General features: G+C 59.1%; 2 protein-coding genes across 3 annotated transcripts in view; both read left to right on the top strand.

The window, feature by feature from the left end:
- Positions 1-8,127, top strand: part of ABCA2 (ATP binding cassette subfamily A member 2) — a 34,214-nt gene extending 26,087 nt beyond the window's left edge. The window contains exons 36-50 of the mRNA XM_057384089.1: positions 165-339; positions 425-540; positions 978-1,125; positions 1,335-1,458; positions 2,251-2,383; positions 2,550-2,667; positions 2,786-2,964; positions 3,257-3,398; positions 3,719-3,853; positions 4,030-4,133; positions 4,398-4,490; positions 4,761-4,863; positions 4,996-5,133; positions 5,327-5,533; positions 5,778-8,127. Of these exons, the coding sequence (XP_057240072.1) occupies positions 165-339; positions 425-540; positions 978-1,125; positions 1,335-1,458; positions 2,251-2,383; positions 2,550-2,667; positions 2,786-2,964; positions 3,257-3,398; positions 3,719-3,853; positions 4,030-4,133; positions 4,398-4,490; positions 4,761-4,863; positions 4,996-5,133; positions 5,327-5,533; positions 5,778-5,813 (1,951 nt within the window). The 3' untranslated portion in view covers positions 5,814-8,127. The remainder of the gene's footprint in view (positions 1-164; positions 340-424; positions 541-977; positions 1,126-1,334; positions 1,459-2,250; positions 2,384-2,549; positions 2,668-2,785; positions 2,965-3,256; positions 3,399-3,718; positions 3,854-4,029; positions 4,134-4,397; positions 4,491-4,760; positions 4,864-4,995; positions 5,134-5,326; positions 5,534-5,777) is intronic.
- A 377-nt stretch (positions 8,128-8,504) lies between these two features.
- On the top strand, positions 8,505-11,712 carry CLIC3 (chloride intracellular channel 3). Of its 2 annotated transcripts, XM_057384087.1 has the most exons (6): positions 8,505-8,578; positions 9,357-9,466; positions 9,814-9,939; positions 10,078-10,184; positions 10,452-10,627; positions 10,963-11,712. In XM_057384087.1, the coding sequence occupies exons 1-6, from the start codon at positions 8,543-8,545 to the stop codon at positions 11,122-11,124; spliced, it is 717 nt and encodes a 238-aa protein (XP_057240070.1). In that variant the 5' UTR covers positions 8,505-8,542; the 3' UTR covers positions 11,125-11,712. The 2 variants fall into 2 exon arrangements, with proteins under 2 accessions (XP_057240070.1, XP_057240071.1); XM_057384088.1 differs by lacking the exon at positions 9,814-9,939.
- Positions 11,713-11,928: the final 216 nt, after the last annotated feature.

Below are 11,928 nucleotides of genomic sequence, written 5' to 3'. Positions count from 1 at the left end.
TCTACTCCACAGGCTGTATGGTGGGGGGGACAAGGTGGCTGTGATGTGAGGGTCTCTGTGCCATGCTCTGGCCTGTGCACAGCAACTGTCCCACACCAGGGGGGTGGCCCTTCCACAGGCAACTGAGGGTGATGGAGTCCCTGTTCTCTTTGCACCCTATCCAGMCTGCAAGGCACAGATGTGGTGATCGCCATCTTCATCATTGTGGCCATGTCCTTTGTCCCAGCCAGCTTTGTGGTGTTCCTGGTGGCCGAAAAGGCCACCAAGGCCAAACACCTGCAGTTTGTGAGTGGCTGTGACCCWGTCATCTACTGGCTGGCCAACTACATGTGGGACATGGTAAGCAAGACACATAGTCCTACCAGCCAAGCCCCTGGGGCTGTCCCAGGGAGTGGGCAGTCACAGAAGTTTCTGTCTTCTCCAGCTGAACTACCTGGTGCCAGCCACATGCTGCATCATCATCCTGTTCGTGTTTGACCTCCCAGCATATACCTCTCCCACCAACTTCCCTGCCGTGCTCTCTCTCTTCCTGCTCTAYGGGTACGTTGCTTAGAGGGGTGGTCAGAAGGTGCTGGGGATCCCTTCAGAGTCCTATGGGGTGATGGTTTTAAACTAAACAAGTGGACATTTAGACCAGATATTAAGAAGAAWTTTTTCATGATGGGAATGGTAAGGCCCTGGCACAGATTGCCCAGAGAAGCTGTGGTTGTCCTACTCCTGGAAGTGTTCAAGGCCAGGTTGGACAGCTTGGAGCACTAGTGGAAGGATAGGGGGAGTGAATTAGATGACCTTGAAAAGTCCTTTCCAATCCAAACCATSCTGTGATGTTCTGCAGCTCCCATAGCTGATTGGGGTARGGTGGCTGTGAGGGCAGGGGTGGGAGAGCCTGGGAACAGCAGGCTGGAAATGAGCAGTCACAAGACTGGGGCCCCCCCTCCTGCCATACTGATGTGTGCTTCTGTTTCTCATCTGTCCAGCTGGTCCATCACCCCTATCATGTACCCGGCCTCCTTCTGGTTTGAGGTGCCCAGCTCTGCTTACGTCTTCCTCATCGTCATCAACCTCTTCATTGGCATCACAGCCACCGTTGCCACGTTCCTACTGCAGCTCTTTGAACATGACAAGGTATGTGATTCACAGCTCTGTCAAAGGCCAGTAGGAAGGGAGATGCTGACATCAGGTTGTGGGGTGGCTCGGGCTGGGAGGGACCTCGGGAGGTCTCTGTTTCCAGCAGGATTAGCCATGAGACCTGATCARGCTGGATCTTGGGGATCCTGATCCTACCACTTGCTCAAGGTTTTTTGATGGCTGTGTCCTCTCTGCTGTTCCCATAGGACCTGAAGGTGGTGAACAGCTACCTGAAAAGCTGCTTCCTCGTGTTCCCTAACTACAACCTGGGCCATGGCCTCATGGAGATGGCCTACAATGAATACATCAATGAGTACTATGCCAAGATAGGTATGGTGTCTTGTTCTCTCCCTCCCTTGCTTCAGGGTATGTGGGGCGGGAGGGGACCATGCTGCTAGCACATCCCCTCTGCCTGCCCCATGGGTTGTCCCAAGGCCCAGAGCAACCTGGAGCAAAAAGCCAAGGGGGGTTGACTAGACAGGGCACAGGAAGAGAGATGGCTGAGGACGAGCTGTGGCATGGTGCCAGCATTGCTGGAAGTGGTTCCTTGGGCCATCCCAAATATTAGCCCCATGGGAGAGACAAGCATGTGAGCCCTGACAGAGGTGTGTGGTTCTGCTGCTGCTGCATACTGTCTTAGTGGGGCCTTAGTGTAGCTGTGGTGGGCCATGGTGGGTCTGTGACAAGAGGGATGGGGGCTTCAGGGACTCTCCTTCCAGACAGGGTCTCCTGGGGGCTGCACTGCCCAACCAGCACAAGCTTTTTGCCGCTTACAGCTTCAGCCTGGCCGCAGAAGGCCCCCTGCTCTCTGCATTTTGAGCAGCCTCTGTACATAATCCAGGTGCTGCTGGTATCATGAGGGACAATTTTGTGTTGCRATTTGACAAATCCATCTGAGACCACTCTCAGCTGGGTTGGTTCATCCTACTGAGGTTGAAAGGTTGCCAGATGATTTCCACAGCACCTATGCTCTGAGAGGGAGCTGTGTTGTGATCAGCCCAGGCAGCTGTGGTGGGGGAGCATGGAAGCAGTGTCATTGTCAGGGGTCAGCTCGGGAGGTACAGCCAAGCTGTCCCCATGGGCAGGTGTCCCCAGCTGCTCTCTCCTCTTCCCCCTACTCAGGGCAGTTTGATAAAATGAAATCACCCTTCGAATGGGACATCGTGACACGAGGGCTTGTTGCCATGACAATTGAAGGCTTTGTTGGCTTCTTCATCACCATCATGTGCCAGTACAAYTTCTTCAGGAAGCCCCAGTGAGTGTGGCACAGGGCAGGGATGTTGGGTCTGGCCCTGGGATTTGCCATTGGGACCCCTGAGCTTCAGGCTGCCCTTCTAGTGTTGTGAGTGGGAGCTGCCCTTGCCTGTCAGGGATGCAGCTCCTGGTCMCACATTCTCCCCTGCCTGTGCCCCCTCCCACAGGCGCCTGCCCGTCTCCACCAAACCCATTGAGGATGACATTGATGTGGCCAATGAGAGGCACAGGGTCCTGCGTGGTGATGCCGACAATGACATGCTAAAGATCGAGAACCTCACCAAGGTGGGGGCTGCACCAGGCTGCAGGGAGACATTTGGGACCTGCCCAGCGCAGGGATGTGGTGGGGCAGGGGGTCCAGGTGGCTCCTGGTGGGCTGAGCCCCCATCTCCTTCCCTGCCAGGTGTACAAGTCCCGCAAGATCGGGCGCATCCTGGCCGTGGACCGGCTGTGTGTGGGTGTGCGCCCTGGGGAGTGCTTTGGGCTGCTGGGCGTCAACGGCGCGGGCAAGACCACCACGTTCAAGATGCTGACAGGGGATGAGAGCACCACGGGTGGAGAGGCCTTCATTAACGGGCACAGGTTACGTGGGGCGGGGGGCTGCCTACTGTCCTGGGGATGGGATGGAGTCTGCTTGGAGGGCTCCCAGGATGAAGCCATGTGAGGCCTTTTGTATCCCCGTGGGACTCTGCAGCCTTGTGTCCTCTTGAGTGACCATCAATCTGGGATGTGGGGTAAGAGATGGSCCCTGCATCAAGGCTGTCCAGTGGGATTTTACCTGGGGAAAGATGCTCCAGTGTAAAGAAAGGGGGCTCTGCAATAGTCCTCACAAAAAGAATTCCTTCTCACAACCCCTCCATGCTCTTCCCCACAGCATCCTGAAGGAGCTCCTGCARGTCCAGCAGAGCTTGGGCTATTGCCCCCAGTTCGATGCACTCTTTGATGAGCTGACAGCCCAGGAGCACCTGGAGCTCTACACCCGTCTGCGTGGCATCCCCTGGAAGGATGAGGAGCGGGTAGGGCTCTGGGCAGGCAGTTGGTAATATCCAAGGGCTGGTGCTGTGCCATGGGGATGGCATCTCACTGGGCAGCAATGGCAGCCTGAGCCAGTGTTGCTGCCCTCGTGGCAGTGCCACTCTGGCAGTGGACCACAAAGGGTGCCAGTGCCAAGCACATATACTTGCAGGTCCTCACCAGTGGTCGTGGCTGTGCCAGGGGCTCCCCTGACTGGTACATGGCTTGTAGTCCCCTTGGCAGCTGACATGTGCCAGGGAGCCCAACCTCTGCCAGCCCTGTGGCCTTGGCAGGGTGACAGCAGCCGCCCCATACCTTGCAGGTGGTCAAGTGGGCACTGAAGAAGCTGGAGTTGACCAAGTATGCAGACAAGCCTGCCAGCACCTACAGCGGGGGCAACAAGAGGAAGCTGTCCACAGCCATCGCACTCATTGGATACCCAGCCTTCATCTTTCTGGTGCGCCCTGAGGGTGGRAAAATGACCCTGGGTGGGAGCTGGCCACCCCTGGCTTCACCACTCACCACGTATCTCCTGGAGTGTGGGATCRTAGCGTGAGCTGGACTCAGGACAGGAAGGGAGTGGCAGGGTCCCTCCTAGRGCTGACATGTCTGAGGGTTCTGTCTGTCCCCCAGGATGAGCCAACTACAGGGATGGACCCCAAGGCACGGCGTTTCCTTTGGAACCTCATCCTGGATGTCATCAAAACTGGTCGCTCCGTGGTGCTCACGTCTCACAGGTCCAGGGGGGTTCTGTGCCTTCAGGCACCTGAGGTGCTATCTGGGAGGGAGGGACCTCCCTGGTCCCCAGGGAATGGCATTTGATAGAGGCATGAGGAGCAGGGGGAGCCTGAAACACCCTCTGTTGCCTTTTCTCATCCCTCCCTGGTGGTGAGACCACAKCACTTGGGTGATGGCCTGGGGGCCCAGCTCCCCACCTGCCTCTACCAAAGCCCTGGCAGTGTCCTCCCGTGCCTTCCACTGACCCTACCTTGTCATCACAGCATGGAGGAGTGTGAGGCGCTCTGCACCCGCCTGGCCATCATGGTGAATGGGCGCCTCAAGTGTCTTGGCAGCATCCARCACCTGAAGAACAGGTAAGAGCCTGGTGGGAGCCCAGCACACCTGCMTAGGGCCCAGCAGCSTGTGTGTGCTGCAGGGCAGGAGGGGGCTGTGTTTCCATGTTTGGGTGACAGTGTGGCATCTGTGATGAGACACCAGCCCTTTGTGTGGGTGCCATTTTGGAGGTGGGCAGGGAATGGGCTCCCTGAAGGACCCTGCCAGTGTCCTGGTGTCCAGTAGTGGCTGCCTGAGAGCATTGCCCCCTTCCATGGGGTTATGGGGGTGCAGATRATGTTCCTGTGCAGGTTTGGTGATGGCTACATGATCACAGTGCGCACCAAGTCCAGCCTCAATGTCAAGGAGGTGGTGAGGTTCTTCAACCGTAACTTCCCTGAGGCTGTCCTCAAGGTGAGCTGCCCATGGTGGTCACGTTTTCCTCTGCCAGCCCCCACTTTGGGGCACAAGCAGCCTTCATCCCCCATGGGGTGATGGGAGAGAGTCRGGGAGTGGGGGCTCATTGTCCCCTCTGTGACCCCCCAGGAGCGGCATCACACCAAGGCTCAGTACCAGTTGAAGTCGGACCAGATCTCGCTGGCACAGGTCTTCAGCAAGATGGAGCAGGTGGTGGATGTGCTGGGCATCGAAGACTACTCTGTCAGCCAAACCACACTGGACAACGTAAGACTGGGGCCAGCATGGGTGGCTGGATGCTTGTCTCCAAGGAGRGTGGCCATGACATGGTGCCAGGCAGGATCTGCCTTTGGGGCACAGGGTGGAGCTAGATTGGGTGACATGGTGGCAGCCACCATACAGCTGGATGACCTGGTGGCAGGGGGGTGGATACCTGAGTCTCCTGCCCCTTCCTCCTCAGGTGTTTGTGAATTTTGCCAAGAAGCAAAGTGACAACCTGGAGCAGCAGGAGACAAGCCCCAGCTGTGTCCTGCAGTCGCCCCTGGAGCGCGTGCTGAGCCTGCTGCGCCCCCGTGCTGCCCCCACTGAGCTGCGGGCCCTCGTGGTAGAGGAGCAGGAGGACTTGGAGACTGATGATGAAGGCCTCATCAGCTTTGAGGAGGAAAGGGTGAGCGGTTGTTCCCAGATCTGGTTGTTCCTGGTCCCACCTGTGTCCCTGCTACGTGCCCTGGAACTGGGTGCTGTAGCCCCATGGAAGTAACACGACACAGCCAGGGCCAGGCCCTGGGGGAGTGGGAGCTCTCTGGGAGAAGTGTCTGCTCTGCCACCTGTGCCAGACTCTGGCCCCAGATGTTCTGGGTGTGCTGGCAAAGTGGGCAGCCCTTGAGCCCTGCCCTTGTCTCCCTGCTCAGGCTCAGCTCTCCTTCAACACGGACACGCTGTGCTGAGACCCTGGGGACAGCCATGTTCCCAGCTGTGAAACCACCGAACCCTTCTGGCCTCTCCCCTCCCTTTGCCCCGTTGGAGTGGAGTTGCCGCAGCCGGAGCCACATGTCAGGGAGGACACAGTGGGTACAGCAATGTCTGGATGGACCTTGCAAGCCACCAYTGGGGTGGTTTTTGACCTCTTCAGCTCCGGAGCAGCGTCACTGTGGTGCCAGGGGCATGGTCCTCAACCGGCACCTGCCATGGACGGAGACTGTGAAGGAAAGGACACAGCTTGGTGCCAGCCCCACTCTGGGCAGAGACACAGAGGCTTGCGAGTGGTGCCTTTGGCTGGACACCCATGTTACACTCGCTCCAGGGACCCTTGGCTGTGGGTACTTCCCAGGCTAGGCCCTGTGGAACTAGAAGAAGGATGGTTGCTTCCACATCACCCCTGGCTGGTGCTGCCCTGGGCACTGCAGGGGCAGGTGCTCTGGTGCTTCATCCACGACCGATTTCTGTCACCAGTGGGATGTCACTGGGGGTCTTGGCCCCACTGGTATATCCAGCCCACCCTGGGGTCCATTTGACCCAGCCCTGCCTGGCTTTGGGCACTGGCCTCTTCCCCAGGCAGCAGTGTTGCTGCTGAGGCATGTGGGGGGGCAGAGGGGTATTTCACAGGGTATTTCACATGCTGGCACCAGCTGTTTCTCCCCTCTGCCTCTAACCATGTCCCTCACCCTCAAGTCTCCTTGCCTACCCTCACCACCCACTTCCCCACCACAGGGCATTGCTGCAGCTCTGCCRCCTTTCTGCTGTGTCCCCTTCCATGTCGCTCTTGCCCTGACACTTGTTCCTCAGTGTCCAGCCTTGTATAGGAACCACCTGCACTAGGTTCTTATTGTTGGGTCACTGGTGGTATTGGTAGAGGGGTTGCTGCACCCCGGGATGGCTTTAGAAGCTGGGGTGGCCTTAAGGTACGAGGTTGGGACAGTCTGGGTAGGCGCTGGCACAGCCAGGCAGTGGTGCCCAAGGTGGTGGGGAGGGGAGGATGGACTTCAGGAGTGTGACTGGGCAGCAGTGGGCACCCCCTCAGCCAGAAGTGCCCCCCTTTTTTGCAGAGGGTCCTGCTGCCTTGTCACCCACAGGGACCAAGGCTGGTGCCTGCAGCTCTCAGCGATCTGCAGCTGTGCCTAGAGGTTGTGTGGCAGCAGGGCCTGTCATGCTGACCCCAATCCCCTGCTGCTGGGTGCCAGTCTTTAGCAGCACTCCAGCGTGGCCATGCACCTTCCTGGGGAGCATTGTCTGTCCTGTGTGTTCTGCTGCCCTCTCTGCCACCCTGGCACAGGCTTGGCTGGAGGCCCCGAGCAGCACCTAGCTCTTCTGTTGGCTGCCCTGGGAGGTGGGGGGAGGCTGGCTCTGGTCCACTTGGAGCAGAGCCTGACCTTAACTCCTTATGCCYCCTGGTGCCATCAGCCCCATATACCACCTGCTATAGATTGTGATACTATATACAGTATTTTAAATAGGGGGAAAAGTGGGGGGGAAAAGCTCTATTTTCAGATTTTTCAGACCATATTTTTTTTAATGGCATACGGGAAACTGGCTGAATCTGGGATGGTGTGGGTGGCATACGGGGCACCCCCACCAGCGTGTCCCTGCTCCCTTGCTGGCCGCACTCTGCCTTCCCCAGTGGATGCTGGGGAACAAGCCAGCTCAGTTTGCCCTTTGCCATCAGGGAGAGGGGACGGTGTCATCTTTTAAGTCCTCAGCTGTCACCTGAGTGGCACTCTGGGGCACCCCAGAGTGGGCAGTGTTGCTGTGCTCTGGGCTTTATCCTCGCCCCATACCTGCCCTACTRGACTATCGCTCAGGGCTCCACCAGGGCACTGGCACCCCAGTCACAGAGTGTCTCTTCCATCCCCAAGTCTTCCCCCTGTCACCATGCTGTCATGCCCATGGCTTCTGAGGTGTCCATACAGCTTGGGTGGCCATGGTGGCCTCCCTGCCCTTGGCTTAGGGCTGCYGGGGGACAGACCCTGCTGCAGCCASTCCAAGGGTGGGAGGAGGAGGGTTGTGCCCCAGAGCATTGCCCCAGGGCAGGGATGGCTGCTGCCTTAACACTGTTGACTTCGTTGAGTTTGGCCCTGCTTCCGGCCTTGCCTCGCTTTGTACGTCCTTGGCCACCAGCYGTGGGCATAGCGCCAGTGCCATGCTCAGCCCCAGGCATGGGGCCCCTGGGGGTGGGGACTTCTTGGAGCTGCCTGTACATTGCTAGCAAAAAAAAAAAAAAGATGAAATGTAAAAATAATGACTGTTTTAAATAAAAAATAATAACTGGATCTATTGAGACTGTAGTTGGGCATGGGGGGCGAGTGGCAGGGCTGGGCATCTGGGAGAGCCGCGCTGAGGAAGGCAGTGGGAGCGTGCATGGTGGGGGTGCAGGACCCTGCTAGGGGCAAGGAGTGCTGGGCACAACACAGGGCTGTGCCCAGTGCTTGGCATCATGCAGGCACTGTGGGGTGACTGAGGGTGCAGGCAGGAGCAGCAGCAGCTGGTAATGCCACCAGCTCCCCTCTTGGCAGCAGCCACGGTGGCAGGGCCCCACGGCAGGGCGTCCYGTCTGAGCCATGGGGCCAGGCGTGGGTGGCAGTGGGTGCACCCAGAGGAGGAATGTGGGCTGGGAGGGGCCGCAGCTTCAGCTGGGGCACTCAGGGCGCAGCCAGCAGTGCAGCAGCAGCCACCACGCAGCATGGCTGAGAAACCCCAAATCCAGCTCTTCATCAAGGTGAGGGGGGTCCTGTGGGCAGGGTCTCAGGCCAGTGGGTATCCCTGGCTGCCTGGCAGTGCTGTGGTGGGGTGGCTGGGCTGCCCCTACCCACTGCAATACCCAGATGTGGGGCACTGAACAGGCAGGGGGGTCAGGCACRGGCTATGGGGCTGGCAACAGGCAGTGGGGCAGGCAGTGGACAGCAGGCAGTGGGGGGACAGGTAGTGGGCAGCTCAGGCTCTCCTCCAGGCACACCACTTGCTGCTGCCAGACCTGCAGGCACAGGGGCTGTGGGGGCTCAACCTGGGGAYGCTGGTCTAGGATGGCCCCTCAAAGCAGGGGCCAGCACCACATCATCTGCACTTGCCAGGCCTCCCCAGCCACTACCAGCCAGGGCAGTGTATCCGGCTGTGCAGGGCAGGATAGGGCTCACCCAGGATTGTGGCTGGRGTTCAGAGCCACCAGTATCACTGTGACTTTCCCCCAGCAGTCTCTACTGCTGGACTGTCTTGCTGCCACTACTGGTCCCAAGCCCTTGTCCCCTCAGCACKGTTAGGTCCCCAGAGGGTGCCAGGGTCAGCACCTGGTGTGCCACATAGATGCTTGAGGGTGTGGCACTAAGGCCCTGGGGACAGGCARGGGCCAGGGGCTGGTGCCCTGCCTGGCATAGAAGGTGCCATGGATTGCAGCAGTTTGCCAGGCTGGGCTGGGGCATGTGTTCTGCCATCTTCTTCCTGTACCCACTGGGGCCACACCAGCACAAAAGGGCAGCTGAGCTCTCCTTCTGTGCCCACAGGCAAGTGAGGACGGGGAGAGCGTGGGGCACTGCCCCTTCTGCCAGCGGCTCTTCATGGTGCTGCTGCTCAAAGGGGTGCCCTTCACCCTCACCACTGTGGATGTGAAGAGGTAAGAGGTGGCCCCCTCGAAATGGGTGCCAGGGCCATGGGCAGGGTCGGGGGGGTTTGGTCCCCAGCAGTTTGGGAAGGGATGTGAAGGGTGAAGGGTACTATGGGATGCATGGAACTCTTCGTGCTCCCCAGGTGACCACTGGTGCCTGGGAGAGGTCGGTGGTTATTTCCTTGGGCACACAGTGAGGCAGGAGTGGCCTGGGGGCACCACTTTGAGGACCAACCCCTCAGAACTCCCTTTGCTTGGGACACACATGCATATATGAACAAACACACACACACACACACGGTGCCCTGCAGAGCACTGGACGTGCCAGGCATCAGCCATGTCCCCATCTCCCACAGGGCATTGGACGTGCTGAAGGACTTTGCACCRGGTGCCCAGCTGCCTGTTCTGCTCTACAATGGCGAGCCCAAGACTGACACCATCACCATTGAGGAGTTCCTGGAGGACCAGCTGGGCCCCCCCATGTCAGTGGCTGGTGCTGCCTTGAGAGGAGGAATGGGCCCCCCAAAGAAGGGCAGGACAGGCTGAGGGAAGAGGGGCCTGACAGTGAATGAGCCTGTGAGCCTCTGCCACATGCCTCAGCTGTGCCCATGTCCCCACAGGTGCCCCAGTCTGCTCCCACGGTACCCAGAGTCAAGCCTGGCTGGGAAYGATATCTTCCACAAGTTCTCTGCCTTCATCAAGAACCCAGTGCCTGCCCAGGATGAGGGTGAGGAGCGAGTAGGGGTGCAAGCTCAGGTGCCACACCCCAAAGCCTAGCCTGGTCGCACTGAGCCTTCCCAGTACCCCACCCAGTCCAGGTCTGTCCAGGCACCGCCCTCCCTGTGCGGCTCAGGGTGGCAGTGCCAGGTCTCTGTGGGAGGGCAGAGGCAGGTGCCAGCAGGCCGACAGGTGCTGCCTGGACACAGGGCTGGGCTGGCAGGAGGCCACAGCAGAGCAGGGGCCCCATGCCCTTACCTGGCCACCCTCCCTGCAGCGCTACAGCGGAGCCTGCTGCGGGCCCTGCTGAAGCTGGATGAGTACCTGGCTGCCCCTCTGGAGCACGAGCTGGCCCGAGATCCCCATCTCCGGGCCTCCCAGCGCCCCTTCCTCGATGGAGACTACCTCACACTGGCTGACTGCAACCTGCTGCCCAAGCTCAATATTGTTCAGGTAAGCTAGGGGCATTACAGTACCATTTCCTTCTCCTTTCCCTGGCATCCCCATGCCATTAGCCTCATGATCTCACTTTCCCCTTGGTGCCTGCAGCAACCCCCTGCTCCTTCCCCAGTTGCTCTGTCAGCTGTGTCCCCCAGCCTCCCCCTCCCCAGGAGGCCTGCCTAGCACAGTGCCCTCCCACAGATCCCACTACCCTCTGCATCCCCTCCCAAATGCCAGCCCTCAACTGTCCCCTAGCCCCCTGCCACTCTTCCAGACTGATGCCTGCCCTGGTGGTGGGGCACTCCTCGGCACAGTGTCAGGTAAGGCTCCCCCATTTGTGCCTGCAGGTTGTGTGCCAGCACTACCGTCGCTTTGGGATCCCCAAGGACCTGCGGGGCGTGTGGCGGTACCTCAACAGGGCCAGTGAAACCAAAGAGTTCAAATACACCTGCCCCAATAGCCAGGAGATTATACAAGCCTATCGTTCTGTGGTCCAGGCACTGCAGTGAGCCAGGCACGTGCCCTGGTGGGCGTAGGGCCAAGGTTGGGGTCAGGCAGGAGGTCAGTGCCCACCCTGGCCCTGCCTGCWGGGGCTCAGGAAGGCTGAGCACAAGCTGGGCCCCTCGCACCCAATTTCCCTCCACTGGTACTCAGGTGCCAGCAAGAATCTGCAGTGCTCTGAGCCCCTCTTGTGCCACCCACCCTTCCTCCCAGCCAGGACAAGCTCTGTGGCCCCTCAAGCATCAGGATGTGGGTAAGGGAGCAGAGCTACAGGGACCATCAGTGCCAAAGCTATGCCTTGYTGAGGGTAGGGATAGAGCTGGGAAGAACAAGCTGCCCTGTAGCCACTTGCATAGGCACATTGTGCCACTCGCCTGAGCAGCAGGCACCACAGGCTGCCCTCATACCTGCGCCAGGTGAGGGGACCCAAAAGAGCCATAGAGAAACCTGGGGACAGAGCTGGAGAAAGATGGCACAGGCAATGGCCAGAGAATGAGAACTCGCTGTCAGAAAGCTCTCAGCAGATTTGGGGGTTATGATGAGGGGAAAACCCAAGCTAAGCTTCAGAGCTCCTGGAAATCAATAAAGGCTTTGCAACTGAGACCAGTGTGAGTCTGGAGTGATTACCCCAGCAGCTCCTCCCTCACAGGGCTTTGCAGGAGCTCTTCATCCTTTCCCACTGCYCAGAAAGGCAGAGCCCACCCTCCCAGCTCTCCAAAGCGGTTGGCCAGGCTCTAACCACCCACCCACCAGCCCACTTGCAAAAAGCGGGAAGGGAAGGGAACTTCTCTGAGGCCCAGACCTTCAGGTTC

This window comes from Malurus melanocephalus, unplaced genomic scaffold (assembly GCF_030028575.1).
Source record: "Malurus melanocephalus ecotype Western Australia unplaced genomic scaffold, MMel_1.1 scaffold_683, whole genome shotgun sequence".
NCBI lineage: Eukaryota > Metazoa > Chordata > Aves > Passeriformes > Maluridae > Malurus > Malurus melanocephalus.
Note: the sequence above shows the minus strand (reverse complement) of the source record. Positions and strands in the feature narration are given on the sequence as shown.